The following is a 15,056-nucleotide window of genomic DNA, read 5'->3' on the forward strand; positions in this document are numbered from 1 at the left end:
TATTTAAGTGCTAGAAAGATAAAGGGAGGACAATTGATTGCAAGTATTAAGTGTCAAATAAGCGATGTGGAAAGATAGCTTGAGCTAAGTATAGACGTAACTTTTACTTGTGCTCTAGATTAGCAATCGACTGGCCCTCGAGCCTGATCATTGCCAGGATACCCTCTAGTTTCACCAAGGCCACGAAATGGACCAGCGCATTTGCTGCGGGGCTCTCCGACGCGTTCATCCAACAGACCTATATCTCCCTATCTCACCACCCAGTTCTCGAACCGAATCTTGCCACGTGAATGATGCATTATGCCGTTGTCATTGTGAGAAGACTATCTCACAATGCTAACATTATCTGTTAACCAACCAAAAGGTACACAAGTTGAAATGACGCCCAGACCTCGCAGGTTTCGATTCAGCGAGTCCAGCCAACGAACAGTGTACACAAAAACTTGCTGCCGTACCCAAGGTTTACACCCAGGTTTATTAGAGCACTACTCCAACATTATTAGTGATGTGTGGAGTGATCCTGAAGTTTCCCTTTGAAAGATCAAGTTATGTATAATTTATCATTCACTGGAGAACAAAGTGAATGGTGACACACAAGGGTGCCAAAATGTAAAATGTTTTAATAGATATTCTCAAAACAAAGTAAAAAAAAAAAATCTGTTTCAGTACCGGTGTTGTGATACCAGTCTGTGAAAGAAATGTGGTGTCCCAACCAAGTACCACACACTGGGAAAAAGTAGGTGATGTAGCCCAGGCGTGTGATGCAGAGATTTTAATCAACAGCAAAACTAATACGTTTTAATACTAATAATATTTATTAGGTGATTTATGACTGAGCAATGAGGGTTGGTTTTACGGGTGGCATATTTCAATGTTTGCAAAGGCTGCTCTGTTATTATTGATACGACTGTGTGGCATCAGAGTTGAAGGGTGGTAGTAGCCTAGTGCGTAACACACTCGCCTATGAACCAGAAGACCCAGGTTCAATTCCCACAGTGTGTCCCTGAGCAAGACACTTAACCCTGAGTTGCTCCAGGGGGGGACTGTCCCTGTGATAAATGCTGCAAATGTAATGTAAATGAAATAGAACACAAATCACCTTTGGTGAATGATTTTTATTCCAACTTTGAGGAACTGTAAACACCGACGTGTGTCAATAAATAAACTGTACAGGCTCACATAGGTTCACATTTATTCAAGGACAAAAAAACATTCGAGTCATCTATAAATGAGCTACTTCTACAGCAAACTGTAAACATGTTGCTTTAAGTCTCCACGTTGTGGATTCATTATGTTCTCTCCTCCCATCGCAATGTGCATGGAGGAACGTCTCTCCGTCTCAGTCGCCCACAGCAGCACTGACCACCGAGTCGGGCCAGTGGGTCTGGGGGCATCTGCGGCCCGAGGACCTCGCAAGTCCTCTTTTCGGCACAGTCTCAGCAGATCACACAGCGCTCTTTGTCCCTTCCCTGTCCCCCGCCGACGGCCTTCTCCCTGATGTACATCAGGTCACTCTGCACGCTGGGCCGGCGGGCGAAAGGAGCCACGATCCCGTAGGCGTCGCCGTCCTTGAATTTCTTATTTCTCAAAGACTTCCGGTGCAGCACGTCGCTGTGGTGCAGGGACACTTTGGCGTGGCCGTCGGGGCTCATTTCGGTGGGCAGTTTGGCCGCGGCGAAAAGTCGGTGGAACATTCGGTCCACATTAATATTCCTTTTGACAGAGATCTCAAAGTAGGGGCAGGGCTCGTCGCCGGTGACCAGCTGCTGGATCTCCTCCTCTTTGACCTCCCGGTAGAACTCGCGGTCACACTTGTTCCCACAGACGACCAAGGGGACGTCCACGTTCTCCTTGGTCTTGCTTTTCAGGCAGGATTTGGTCTCAAGGATCTGCTTCTTGAGCCGCTGCACCTCCAGGAAGGAGTCTCGGTTGTCCAGGCTGAAGACCAGAACAAACACGTCACCTGAAAAAAAAGTTGTTGGTTTAGTCGTATGAAGTGGTTCTTGAAAACCTTTTCGCTCCATGAATTCTATGAAATTCTCGGGTTGACGGCAGACACTTTTATACACAAATACATAAATGTTATGGATATAAGACTCAAACCCAAGGCAGAGCAAAGCAAACGACTTCATCGCTCAGGTTTGTGTCTCAAAGGGAAAAAACCCGAGAACTTTTTTGGGCAGGTTGGGTACCTGTGAGGATGGAGAGTCTGCGCATCGCGGGGAACGGGTGGTTGCCGGACGTGTCCAGGACGTCCAGCTGGTAGACCTCTCCCCGTATGATGTAGAATTTCCTGTGGAAGTCCTCGATGGTCGGCGTGTACTGGTCCTCGAAGCGCTCGTTGAGGAACCGCGAGATGATCGCCGTCTTCCCGACTTTGGTGGAGCCCAGGACCACCATCCTGTAGCAGTTCTTGGCCGGGATGTCCAGCTCGTTTTCCGACGGCGAGAGCTTCTTAATCATGACTGCGAGCTGCCTGAAAGCGTGGGAGACTATCGGCACAAATCGGTCCCGCGTTGTACCCAGCCGATCCCGGGCAGAATTTATACGGAACGCGGCCACTCCTTTCCAGCGCGTCACCCATTACGCACCAGTCAGGAGCGGGGACAGCGCGCGTCAGGTCGCCTGTCGCCGTGTGAACCGGCTCCTAACTGGTGTCCGCAGAACAGTATGAACTACTGAGTATTTGCTGTGTGAGTGTGTGAATTTACCAGGATTGCGTAATATGCGTAAAACGTGTGTGGAGGATCGAGAAAAAAATGTTTTTTTTTCCACGAATGTTTAAAGCCTCGTTTATTTTCTGAAATGTCATTAAATGTCATTAAGTGTCCAAAAAGATGCGAAAGGAAATATTATGTATTTTTTTAGCATTTTGATGCTTTCCTAAAAGCCCGAAAGTGAATGGAGAATTTGAAAGGGTGCGTTTATAGTTCCAGGTATTAAAAGTGAAAGAAACGTGATTCGATCGATAGGAGTTTTAACAGTTGTGGCGCCCCCTTGTGACGAAATCCTGCTTTTGTTCATGTGAACATCATGTCGAAAAGCACATGGATGTTGATTCGGATTCTGTCAGTAAAAATGTTTCATTACAGTGGGGCCTGCTGTAAGATATCAAGCCACACAGCTAAGACCCGAGGAGACAGAAATGTAAAGTTGTGCCCGTTTCTGGACCAAAAGGCACACCCAAGTCTGTGAGTTATAATGGCAGCACATACTGGAAACAATAGCAAACAATAAATCTGAGTTTGGACCAGTCATTGAGTCATTGAAATATTCATGTGATTATTTGATCACCTACTGTGTTGCAGGAATAAATTTGTCTTTGTCCAGTGAATGAGGTGGTTAAGTACAGAGGTGGTTCAAGATTCAAGAGTCAAGGTTGGTTTATTGTCAGTACAATGGTATACACAGTATATATATAATGTATATAATTATATATAATGTTTTACACAGACCCCCCCACAGTGCAATCATATAAGAAAAATATATGGGTATATACACACTAAACTATACTAACTAATGCTTAAATACTGCACCGGTTATGCTCTACAGGAGAAAAGTAGAACTTTTCTGTACAATGAACAGGTCAAACAGGACATACTACATGACAACATCATGTAGTATGCTTGTGAGTGGATATGTTGGATATTTCAAACCGGACACACAAGACAAGACAAACGTGCAAAATGTGCAGGATGTCACGATCCGGTCCGAAATGGGGTTACTCCAGTACAAGCAGAGATCTGCATCAGGTTCGAAACCTGATCCACCAAGGTGCCACTGAGCAAAGCACCGTCCCCACACACAACCCCCCCGGGCGCCTGTCATGGCTGCCCACTGCTCACCAAGGGTGATGGTTAAAAGCAGTGGACACATTTCGCTGTGTGCTGTGCTGCAGTGTTTCACTTTCATTTTAGTGGACAGCACCATGCATGTTTCAAAACCAAAAGTGTGCAGTGGCAGGAAAAGCAATCATCTTAAATGCTATTAAAGCATTTGAGCTATTCAAAATGAGCAAACCTATCCAAAGCATGGAATGATCTTGAGCATGAAATTGCGGGTAGTTTATTTACTGTGGAAAAGTGTACATGTGTTTATTTAATTATGGCACAAGCAAATATGATGCATAAAGCAAGAGATAAGAAATATGAAACTGAAGAGAGGCTGAAAAAAAATACAGACAGATGTGGCCTTCTCTGCGTTTAGGTGATGCTTTTTTTACATGTTTAGTTTAGCCAGTTACATAACAGTCACAAGAGAATTTAATTTACAAGGCGAGGCGCACCGGGATGGCTTCAGTTGACAGAGTGACAGGTGTGTAAAAGGTCAAAATTCTGCGCCATGGATGGTGACCACCTGTCCAGAGAGCCCCAAGCAACAGCACAGTGCACACAGAAGGGCGGAGCTCAAAACAAACCACATCTGCCACCAGTCTGACACTGCAGGAGCAAAAATTCGGAAGGTCTTTCCTGCCAACCGCTGTCAGGCTCTACAACAGCTGACCACACAAACATATACATCCAGTACACCACCTCCATTTCAATTAGGTGCAATATGTGTATATCTACCCGCTCTGTACCCATGTAAAATCTCACAAATATATCTTTTATGTATATACCGACATATTTAAAATTTTTACAACTCACATTCACTGTTTTTTTTTCTATTCTAGGACTATTTATTTGCATACTTATATTGAATCTTATACTATATAGTCGGCCTAGTGTCTGTGCTATTGTTTTTTGCTGTACTGCTCTTATCTTGTACCGTCCAATTCCTGACGTGACAATGTAAATTTCCAACTTATGGGACTAATAAATCTTATCTTAAAATAGAAATAATAAAGCCTTTCCTACCTTAAAAATGAATGAATGAACTGTACTGCAACATAACTAATAAACACTGAGTGTGAGTGTATAAAGATAAGTGCTCAGTGCTGTCTGGGTCCCCTGCGTGGGTTGGGATATGTTCTACAACAGGGATCCTCTGGATCAGTCTGTTCAGTCTCTTTCTGTCCCCAGCAGAGATGCTGCTACACCAACAGATGACTGATGCCACCACAAAGTAATAAAATGTCCTCAGAAGTGACCCCTGCACTCCAAAATACCTCAGCAGGTACATCATGCTCTGTACTTTTTTTGTAGAGAGAATTTGTGTTATAGTCCAGTTTTTTGTTTAGATGAACACCAAGTACCTGTAGTTCATCACAGCCCTATTGTCCAGACAGTAGATCAGCAGTAATTGCAGTGCAGAAGATGATTGTGCCTGCTGAGGTCTAACACCAGCTCCTTAGTTTTTCCCATGTTGATCCGAGTTCTGCTGATCAACACTCTAGCTTTTCTCCCAGGATTGTGGGTACGATGGTATAATAATAAACATAAAAGTATTCAAGTAATTATATTGTACATCGAGTCCCAAATTAATAGGCAGTGCAGATGAAATATGCAGATGACGCTTAGATTGTAATGTATGGATTCATCATTGTGGTGTCTGTAAAAGTGAGGGTGATGGGTTAAATGCAGAGGACACATTTAGTTGTGTCACCATGTGCTGTGCTGCAGTGTTTCACAATGACAATCATTTCACTTTCACTTTCTTTTAAAGTTCTTCCTATTTTTAAAAATCCATAAATACATTTCTAGTAAAAAAAAAAACAGTGAATTGTATATCACTGAGTTTGTTACCCCAATGCGATACCACAGAACACTTTGAATAAGGTATCTGTAATTTTTTAAATCATGGACTACTGTAGATTTGTTTCATATAGTGTGTATATTTGGTTACAAATATATATATTTTTTTTACAAAAAAGCCTATTCTTGTATTTCTATAGAAATTAGTAACTATAAAACTATATTGGCAGACCTGTGGTAGTCGGTCGTCGTTGAAAACGGTCTACTGTCTTTTTAAAACGTACTTTTTAAAAAACATCTGCCACCTCTCTCCTTTTTACTACATTACCCATGAGTCAAATTCGCCGCCGATCACGTGGCCTACTGCGTAATTCGAAATGGCATCCTTTTATCCAATCCACAGCCCGAACTCAAGCCCCTCGGGTCCTTCGACGAATCAGAGGCCGCCGCCTTGGCGCCGGCGAATGAAACGGCCGCGTCGGCAACAATGTGCGGGGTGGCGTCTCGACCAATCAGAGTGCGACGCTCGTGTTTAAACGGTGCTAAGCGGCATTGAGGGGGGAGGGCCCTCAAATTTGAGTTAAACCCACGAAGTTGAAGCGGCGGCAGCGCGGCGCTAACCTACGCCGGGCTAATTAGACATCACAAATAATAATAATTATTATTATTAACTTCACCCTGTAAGAAGGCAACCGATCGCTTCCCACCAGCCACCTTGTACACATTCTCACGGTTCTCGGAACGCTGTTAGCCGCGTCAGCTGGAGATGAAGGCGGGCGGTGAGTAGTAGTTGCATGTTCTTCATAATTTCTTGTTTACCCATATCATTTTATATATCGAAATAAATGTCGATATATATCTATATAAAGGTTAAGAACCAAGTGCCTCGTCAGTTTTGGGGTATCTGACTTTCCTTGCGCAGGATTATGATCTTAGCGCTCACTACTCTGGTTTCCAGCTTTATTTCGTGATGAATTAGTTTACACCGTATTTATATCTTTCCGGTCTAGTCGGCCTACGACCTGCGAGTATTTGAACCGGCGTTTTGCGGTCGCCGATCCAACTTACGCACCACGCCCGACACGAGCTGCTTCCCCGAGGAGGGAAAGTTAGGCGCTGATTCGATCAAGTCGCCTCGGCGCCTGTCAGCGGGGGTTTAAACATCTTTCAGAACGTGAAATCGGTTCTACTTGACACTTGTGGCGCGTGCGTTATGGCTATAGGCGATCTACCAATCAACATGTTGGTTGGTTGATGAAACCCTTTATTGCTGTTGCAACGACCCATGTCAAAAATACTACAAAAAGCACTACTGAAATTTGGCCATCAACCCGACTATACATAAACTCAGCACAGTACAATGGGGGGTGGACAGGTCAGGAAGATAGGGGGGAAATATAGGGTGGTAATTGAACACACTCACCTATGAACCAGAAGACCCGGGTTCGAATCCCACTTACTACCATTGTGTCCCTGAGCAAGACACTTAACCCTAAGTTGCTCCAGGGGGACTGTCACTGTAACTACTGATTGTAAGTCGCTCTGGATAAGGGCGTCTGATAAATGCTGTAAATGTAAATGTGGGAAAGGTCAGAAACGGAGCAGGATACACATTAGGATAGAGTAGGGGGACAAAAAAAAAAAGACAACCCAAAGATTGTACTCCAATTGGGAGTGCATTGTGGGAACCGTTTAAAAAAAAAAAAAAAAAACACCTCAACAGCATAATCACATATAAAGTAAGTCTATTGCTACAGGGGAGGGGGAAAAGGGGCGGTGGCCAAAATACCACATAAACGATCATAAGTCGTCACTTATCCAGAGCATCTTACAATCAGTAGTTACAGGGACAGTCCCCCCCCTGGAGCAACTTAGGGTTAAGTGTCTTGCTCAGGGACACAATGGTAGTAAGTGGGATTTGAACCTGGGTCTTCTGGTTCATAGGCGAGTGTCTTACCCACTAGGCTACTAGGCGCGCACACAGACCCACCAGTTCACACCCGGGGGGGTACGAAGCAGGTGTGTGGGGGGGTGAGTGCGTATTCGGTACGTGTGTATGCGTGTCCTTGGGTTGGGGATCATGTGGTTTGCGAATAAAAACCCGACATCTGGAGATCTAATGGCGCTGCCGTGACGTGCTTCCCCGTTCCAGTTCACCACTGCCGCTGCTCTAAGTGCTTCTCCTTGCCCACCCGCAAGCGGGTGAAGAAGAGGACGCCCACCCTGACCCTGCTGTCGCTGCCCGAGGAGGTCGTCGTGTGTGTGCTCAAGTGGCTTTCAGCTGAGGACCTACTGTCCGTACGAGCGGTGAGAGCGCACACACACACACACGCACACACACACACACACGCACACACGCTGGATTGCTGGTTTTCTTCAACTGTCTGCTCTCCTGCAGGTACATTCCCAGTTGCGGGACCTGGTCGACAGTCGTCCCAGCGTGTGGGCCCGGGTGAGCTTCCGCGACCGCTGGCCGTCACCGGACAGCATCTGGCTCTTTGAGAGGTGCGCGTTTGTGTGCGAACGTCTATCGAACCCTGGTGCCTGCGTGCAGTGTGTTTCATTCGTATGTTTATGCGTGTCTGCAGGGCTGCGGAAAGGGGAAATTTCGAAGCGGCGGTGAAACTCGGCATTGCTTACCTGTACAACGAAGGACGTAAGTTGTCGCGGCGCCACCGTCCCGTTTCTCTCGTTGGCCGGTGACGTGATTTTTATTTTTTATTTTTTTGGCTTCTGTCGTGCCTGATCTCGATCCAGCGTCTCTGAGCGACGAGGGCCGGGCGGACGTCTGTGGCCGGCAGGCGTCGCGTTTCTTCAGCCTGGCCGAGAGCGCGAGGCCGCCCACGGCCGACCCTTTTATGTGGCTTTTCATCCGGCCGCCCTGGTCGCCCTCCGGTGGCTGCTGCAAGGCCGTCGTGTACGAGCAGCTCCGAGCCGAGTGCGACGCGAATACGGTGAGTGTGCGTGGCATTTACATTTACAGCATGTACCAGACGCCCAATCAGTAGTTACAGGGACAGTCCCCCCCTGGAGACACTCGGGGTTAAGTGACTTGCTCAGGGACACAATGGTAGTAAGTGGGGTTTGAACCTGGGTCTTCCGGTTCAAAGGCGAGTGTGTTACCCACTAGGCTACTACCTCCCGCAGCATGTCAGTAAGGAGGGGTGGCGGAGCAGGGTTGCTGTCAAAGGACCCCTGACACGAAATGTTCACTTTGTGAGCTTATTTAACATTAATACGAGATGTTAATACGGTGTTGTTGGTGTAATTTCTGTGAATACTTCTATAGGCCGCCATCCTCCTCATTAAAGCACAGAAACGGCGCTTCCTGGGGAAATCTCGTTATGGGACTGGATAAAAGGGGCTGTAATTCTGCACCGAGGCTGAATTTCGGAAGGAGACTTCAGATACGGTATTAGGGGACCAACAAGATCGATATAAAAGCAGGACCTTTGATTTGTTAGGGAAAAGGGTCCGATAGGTGCAAGTAGGGTTTGAATTAAATAGTCCAACGTGTTGGTCAGTGTTTGAAGGTAACAATTTGTCTATCATATGCAGAATTATTAATTTTTATTTATTTATTTTTTTAAAAGGAGAGGAAAGGCGCTCTTCTGCACTGCCTTGCCAGAGTCTTGCACCTCTTTGACGTGAGTGTTTTGTGTATTGTCGTGTGCATCTGAAATTGAAACTGACGTGGTGGAGGTTGGAGCTACTTTTCTCCCCGCCTGACATTACCCTCAAAGGTGTACCGCTTCGGTACCGCGCGATTTTCAACTGTTTTAATGCCGCGCGGTTCCGTGCAGGAAGAAGAGAAGCGCGCGGAGGCCATGGAAATGCTGGAAGCGAGCGCCCTCTCCGGCTCGGTCCAGAGCTCCTACCTGCTGTGGGAACACAAGCTGCGAGGAGCGGTACGTCTTCGCACCGTCACATCACTAGTTGCACTGTTCCCACCGCGTAGACACAGCTCTTGATGCGCGGTGTGTGTGTGTGTGTGTGTGTGTGTGTGTGTAGACGGCAGATCCAGGCAGGTACCTTCAGTGTATACGTACGCTCCGAGATTACGCCGCGAAGGGATGCTGGCAGGCGCAGGTAAGTTCTGGAAAAGCTGCGGCCTGCTTGTTTGCTGGACCTCGAGCGAAGAGGATCTGATGAGCCGGGTCTTTCCTGCTCTGACGTGTGTGTGTTCATCTCCCAGCTGACTCTGGCAAAGGCGTGTGTCAGTGGAAACCCACTGGGATTGGTGCCACGTGTGTGTGCCGACCTCGTAGCCCAGCTGTTCCGGTCTTGCCCTTCGCCGTGGACGTGTCCCGAAGACCTGGTGAGGCGGGGCCTCAACGACACCATGAGGTAAGAAGTCCCTTCTCCTCCCTGACCTGTAGCGGTGTTTTCCATGCACATGCCCCTCCCTCATGTGGGCGTGTCTTTTCAAGGTACATCCTGGTGGACTGGTTGGTGGAAGTGGCCACCATGAAGGACTTCTCCAGCCTGACCCTGCACGTGACCGTGGCCTGCGTTGACCGTTACTTGGCCCAGCGCGCCGTCCCCAAAGCACGACTGCAGCTGCTTGGCATTGCCTGTATGGTTGTGTGCACCAGGTCAGCTCTCTCTCTCTCTCTCGATCAATCGATCGATATGGGCATAGATTAATTTTCTTAATCTAGATTAATATAGCGTAAGGAAAATTAATCTAGATTAAAATGTCTCAGTTGAATTCTGCCGAAGCCATTCAGAATATGTGTGCTATCCAAATAATGACTAAAAGTAAGTCTTTGAGAACGGGTTTCTCAAGCCAGGTGGCGCATTAGACCAGGGGCTCATCTCCTGTTTCCAAAATGCATCACAAACTGCTTGAGAAAGCTGTTCTACTATGATAATTGGTGATGAAAATAAATTATGTTCAATAAGATGTACTTGTGTTTACCAACTGTTTATTCAGTTAAATAGCTGCATCCATGTTAGCACGTCACGTTTGATGTGGTAATTTCACAGTTCGAAGACTCGTTATCAGTAATTCTACAGTGCAATTCGGCTAGGTATACATCCGCGCTAAAATATCAAGGTGAAAGTCATCATAGTGTAGCGGTTCTACTGCGTTGTGTAACTTTTTGATTTCGTTTCTTGAACCGCAAATGATGAGCTGACACCCAAGAGATTTTCTGTGCAAAGTGTATTCTGTACAAAAAGCAAGATCGTGTCAGAACATCGTGTCTTTCTGCACCTCTCTCTACAATATACAGTATTAAAAGAACATAAAAAAATATTCACAAAATAACACATGCAAAATATTCCTAATATGTAAATAAATTAAAATGAAAGAAATAACTTTTTGCACACAAACCCCACGCACCTCTCACAGCTCACGCCATGTGTCCAAGAGACCCTATTTATTTATTTTTTTCACAAACCCCCTTAGCAGATACAGTGCGGCGACCGCCCTGCTTCCTCCTGCTGTACTTCAGTGAATGCCAACTGGATTCTAGATACAAACCCTTGTTGAAAAAGGAAAAAGACATTTTTATGAGCTGAAACATTTGAACAGCTTCACATGATTGATAAGGGTTCTACATTTAAATATCAGTTTTATTATAATTTCAATTGGGTTCTGTCTTCTATTGAGGATAACTGTGTGACCCCTATGTGCCTGGAAAACCTACATAATAGTAGGTTATGTAGCGGCGTGCTTTTGAGCTTTCACACTCCAGAGGAAAGAGATTTCACTCCTCAGTGAGGATACAGAGCCTCATTTAACCCGGCTGAAGCTGCCATGTATTCTTCTTCAGACCTGCAGTGTAAAGTAGTCGGCAGCAGAACGACCGTAATTTACCTCATAAGACTCATCTCTCTCACAGGTACATGAGTAAGGACATCCTGACCATCCGGGAGGCTGTGTGGCTGACCGATAACACGTACCAGTACGAGGACCTGGTCCGGATGATGGGAGAGGTCATCGCGGTCCTGGGCGGCAAGATCCATGTAGGTGTTCGGTTTCAAAAGCCCAACCACTTGTATATAGAAAAAATATTACCAGTCTGTTGGGGACAAATACTAAGGGCCCCGTTTTGATCTGTCCTTGCGTCCACGCGGAGACAGTATTTCAGGGGGGACCCCCAGAGCAATTATTTTCTAAAAACTGGTTCCAGGGTGTATTACTCTGTTCTGCGTATTCGTGTGGGTGGCAGAGCGGTACGTGATTACGGCCCCGTAATCAGAAGGTTGTCTGTTGGAATCGCCGTCCCCACACACTGCTCCCCGGGCGCCTGTCATGGCTGACCGAACTAGACGCCAAACAATGAGAGCGGGGAGTTGCAGCGCCACTTGCAGGTGTAGAGGGGGTTTACACGCTTCAGATAACGCTCCCGTGTGGACGCAAGTGAAACTAGAAAGCCTTTTCACGTGGACTGGGCCTAAAAACGCTTATGTCCTCCTGCTGTGTAAATCAGACCCCGACCTTGCTCGACTACACGGAAGTGCTGCGGTGCGTCCTGCCGCTGGAGCGGCGAAGCGAGAACCTGCTCAGCTACGTGTGCGAGCTGTCGCTGCTCTACTCCGCCCTCAGCGTGGTTCCGGCCCCGCGCCTCGCCAGTGCTGCTCTGCTGCTCATTCGGGCTCTGCACCGTTACGGTGAGTGCGAGGGGTCTGTTTTCCGGTCACAAGCTCTCTCCGCAGCCGAATTCAGGAAAACTTTCAGCCTCCTCTCGTTCTCTCCCCCTCCCTCAGTACCACTTTGGCCCTCGCAGATGGAGGAGTATTCTGGCTTCGGTAGGGAGGAGCTGGTGCCCAGTGCTGTGAAGCTCTATGTAAAATGGTTGGTGACCTTTTTTATTACTTTTTTTTTTCTCTTTTATTCACGGAATAGAGGGGTAGAGAATCTATCTATCTATCTATATATATATATATATATAAGTGCTCTCTGCCTCACCCCTCTCAGCTTTAGCCAGGATGTTCCCAGAGATTACAGACACGTGTCCCTGACTGGAGTGAAGCAGCGTTTTGAAGACGACGTGTACAATCAGATCAGTAAAGATCCTGTAAGTTGCATTACGTTCCGCCGACGTCCGTTTTCTGAGCTGTCCACTGTTTTATTTTTTGATATTTTAACTTTGATATTTTTCTCTGCTCGATGACTGACTGTTTCTTATTTGCAGGTGATGGGGTGGGCGGAGCTCTGTCAGGTACTGGAGGTTTCTGAGACGCAGCCCCAGGTGGAGCCACTGAGTCCTGGTGCAGCTGAAACGCACACCTTCCTGTCTTCACCGCACAGCCACAGCAAGAGGTAATCCACGGCCGGCACCGCACCTTTTCTCTCTGCCTGTTCACTGAAACCAGTGGGTTTAAATAATGGTGTGTGTGTGTGTGTGTGTGTCTCAGACGGAGAGAGGACAGCATGCAGGCACACAGGGGCTCCTTTTTGGCCACACCCACAGCAGAACTGTCCAGTCAGGAGGAGACGCTGCTGGGGGACATTCTGGACTGGAGCCTGGATTCATCCTGCTCTGGATATGAAGGGGACCAGGAGAGCGAAGGGGAGAAGGAAACAGAAAGTGAGTTGTTTGAGTCCTCGATTTAAAATTTTTCTATTTAGAAATTTGTAAAGAAATTTTATCACATTCATTAATAGGTTGTCCAAAAAATCCAAATAGCCTATCAAATGGGGGGGGGGGGGGAACAACTTTAATGCCTAGAGAAAAAAAAATGTAGAATTAATGTCAATTAATAAATTAGTGCAATTTAATAATCTACAGTCCTTAAAAATCCTGACATTTCCTATTGCAGCCTCAGTCGTGGCTGTGACCCTGGAGTTGGAGGCAGACCCTACCGAGAGACAGCTCCACTGTCGTGCCTTGTCCAGCGAGGACAGCTTCAGCGAGGAAGAATGTGCAGCAGCTAAGGAAGGGGAGGCACAAACCTGCAGCAAAAAACGGCACCCGTGGTCCGAGGGACTCCGCCCAGACTCCTCTCCTTCCACCCCGACCGACGCCCTCGACAGCCACAGCTCCGGCTACTCGTCCGTTCAGAGCAGCAGCCCCTGCCTTCATCCCTCCCCGTCACCTGGATTCCGCCTCCTGCTTCACCCCCGTGGCTCCGCCCCCCGGCAAGTCAAGAGGAAGAACGGCTCTGCACACAGCGGTGAGGAGAGGGAACGCGAGGGAGGGGCATTCCTTAGACTGTAAAAGAATTTCTACCGGTCCTGCCCAGCGACATCTCCCCTCAGATGCAGCAGCTGCATCAGGCCAAATCACTAAACAGGAATCAACACATCAACTACTTCAGCTGTGAGAAATGGACAATCATATATATATATATATATATATATATATATATATATATAAATGTATATAAATCTTTTTCCCATCCATGCACATACCAAATAAATGACAGAATTTTAAATATATATATATAAATATATACTTATAAAATGCAATTGCAGCCGTTTTGCTGGTTTTAAAAGCGATGGCCTGCACTGCTCCAGCAGCTGTGACCATTAACTGTATGCCTGCTTGTTATGACCTGGCACTGTGATTGGCCGAGAGGCGTTATAAGAGTGCTGCTATGTCGTTGGAGATCTCTCATCTGTCGCAACGTAAGGTGGTGCTGCTGTTACTTCGGCGACCATAACAGCTGATTACCTGGAATGTATGATTGCCCTTTTAACCATTTCACGGGTTCCGAAGAACAGCGTGGGCCGCATGTGGAGCCAGCCGTTGTGCAGGTGTGGGTTCTAATCCCGCTGTGTAGTTCTTAAATGAAACCCATCTGCCAAACACTGATTTTGAAGCCATCTTCTATAAGGTTTTTATTCCAACGGTATTTTCTATAGTCAGGAAGACAAAAGGGCGTCAATATTTGAACACAGCCCTCCTAATACGACTGAGGTTTCTGATTCTGAGGCTTGCTGAGGGGCGTCCCACTGTGCCAAAAGCTTAGGTTTTTTTTTTTTTTTTCCCCTTTGCATATGTTTAAAATTTTTTTTTTTTTTATTAAAGGTTTGGCCTGAAATTAGACTGCACTTTCCCATGCTTCCTTTTTAATGCAAAACCCCACATGGACACATTTAACCCCACATGTTAAATGCTGTGCTTGAACAATCATTGGGCTGTTTAATTCCTTCCTCCCGCCGCGGTAAACATGGTTCCTACGTACGTGAGCCAAGAAGAATCCTGAACACTAAACGTGTTTGAAATTGCTGATGTACTGCACTGTTGGGATGTGTCTGTAAATAGCTTTTCTTTTTTCTTTTTTTTTTTTTTTTTAACACTTCTTCTGCTGTGTGTAAATAGGAGATGTGAGAAGCTGTGAAAGCCATTTTACTTGAATCCCAACTATGAGATGTGCTGATGCCCAAAAATTCTGGTTAAAGCTGCCTTAGGGTCGCTCTGTGGTTGTCTGTCTTTTTTTTTTTTTTTTGTGTGTGTGTTGAATGAG

General features: G+C 46.5%; 2 protein-coding genes across 2 annotated transcripts; one reads left to right on the forward strand and one right to left on the reverse strand.

Moving 5' to 3' along the window:
* Positions 1-1,134: 1,134 nt before the first annotated feature.
* Positions 1,135-2,620, reverse strand: LOC114794651 (dexamethasone-induced Ras-related protein 1-like). The gene is made up of 2 exons (XM_028987344.1): positions 2,193-2,620; positions 1,135-1,963 (listed from the first exon to the last, which is right to left on the reverse strand). Exons 1-2 carry the CDS (start codon positions 2,461-2,463, stop codon positions 1,437-1,439), a joined length of 798 nt encoding a protein of 265 aa, XP_028843177.1. The 5' UTR covers positions 2,464-2,620; the 3' UTR covers positions 1,135-1,436.
* A 3,612-nt stretch (positions 2,621-6,232) lies between these two features.
* On the forward strand, positions 6,233-14,744 carry ccnf (cyclin F). The gene is made up of 17 exons (XM_028986656.1): positions 6,233-6,412; positions 7,786-7,940; positions 8,032-8,138; positions 8,222-8,289; positions 8,391-8,587; positions 9,227-9,280; positions 9,437-9,541; positions 9,645-9,722; positions 9,829-9,980; positions 10,064-10,228; positions 11,483-11,606; positions 12,074-12,254; positions 12,351-12,438; positions 12,562-12,661; positions 12,779-12,906; positions 13,002-13,174; positions 13,407-14,744. The coding sequence occupies exons 1-17, from the start codon at positions 6,400-6,402 to the stop codon at positions 13,802-13,804; spliced, it is 2,286 nt and encodes a 761-aa protein (XP_028842489.1). The 5' UTR covers positions 6,233-6,399; the 3' UTR covers positions 13,805-14,744.
* The last annotated feature ends 312 nt before the right edge of the window (positions 14,745-15,056 follow it).

The sequence above is a fragment of the Denticeps clupeoides genome, chromosome 7 (genome assembly GCF_900700375.1).
Source record: "Denticeps clupeoides chromosome 7, fDenClu1.1, whole genome shotgun sequence".
In the NCBI taxonomy this organism is placed as follows: domain Eukaryota; kingdom Metazoa; phylum Chordata; class Actinopteri; order Clupeiformes; family Denticipitidae; genus Denticeps; species Denticeps clupeoides.

Excerpts from the sequence above, each read along its gene's own strand:
- LOC114794651 (XM_028987344.1), bottom strand. The coding sequence starts at position 2,463 with ATGATTAAGAAGCTCTCGCCGTCGGAAAACGAGCTGGACATCCCGGCC. Across the intron at positions 1,964-2,192 it reads CAGACTCTCCATCCTCACAG|GTGACGTGTTTGTTCTGGTC; the intron begins GTACCCAACCTG and ends CTTTTTTTTCAG.
- ccnf (XM_028986656.1), top strand. Across the intron at positions 7,941-8,031 it reads ACCTACTGTCCGTACGAGCG|GTACATTCCCAGTTGCGGGA; the intron begins GTGAGAGCGCAC and ends GCTCTCCTGCAG. Across the intron at positions 12,255-12,350 it reads TCGGGCTCTGCACCGTTACG|TACCACTTTGGCCCTCGCAG; the intron begins GTGAGTGCGAGG and ends CCCCTCCCTCAG.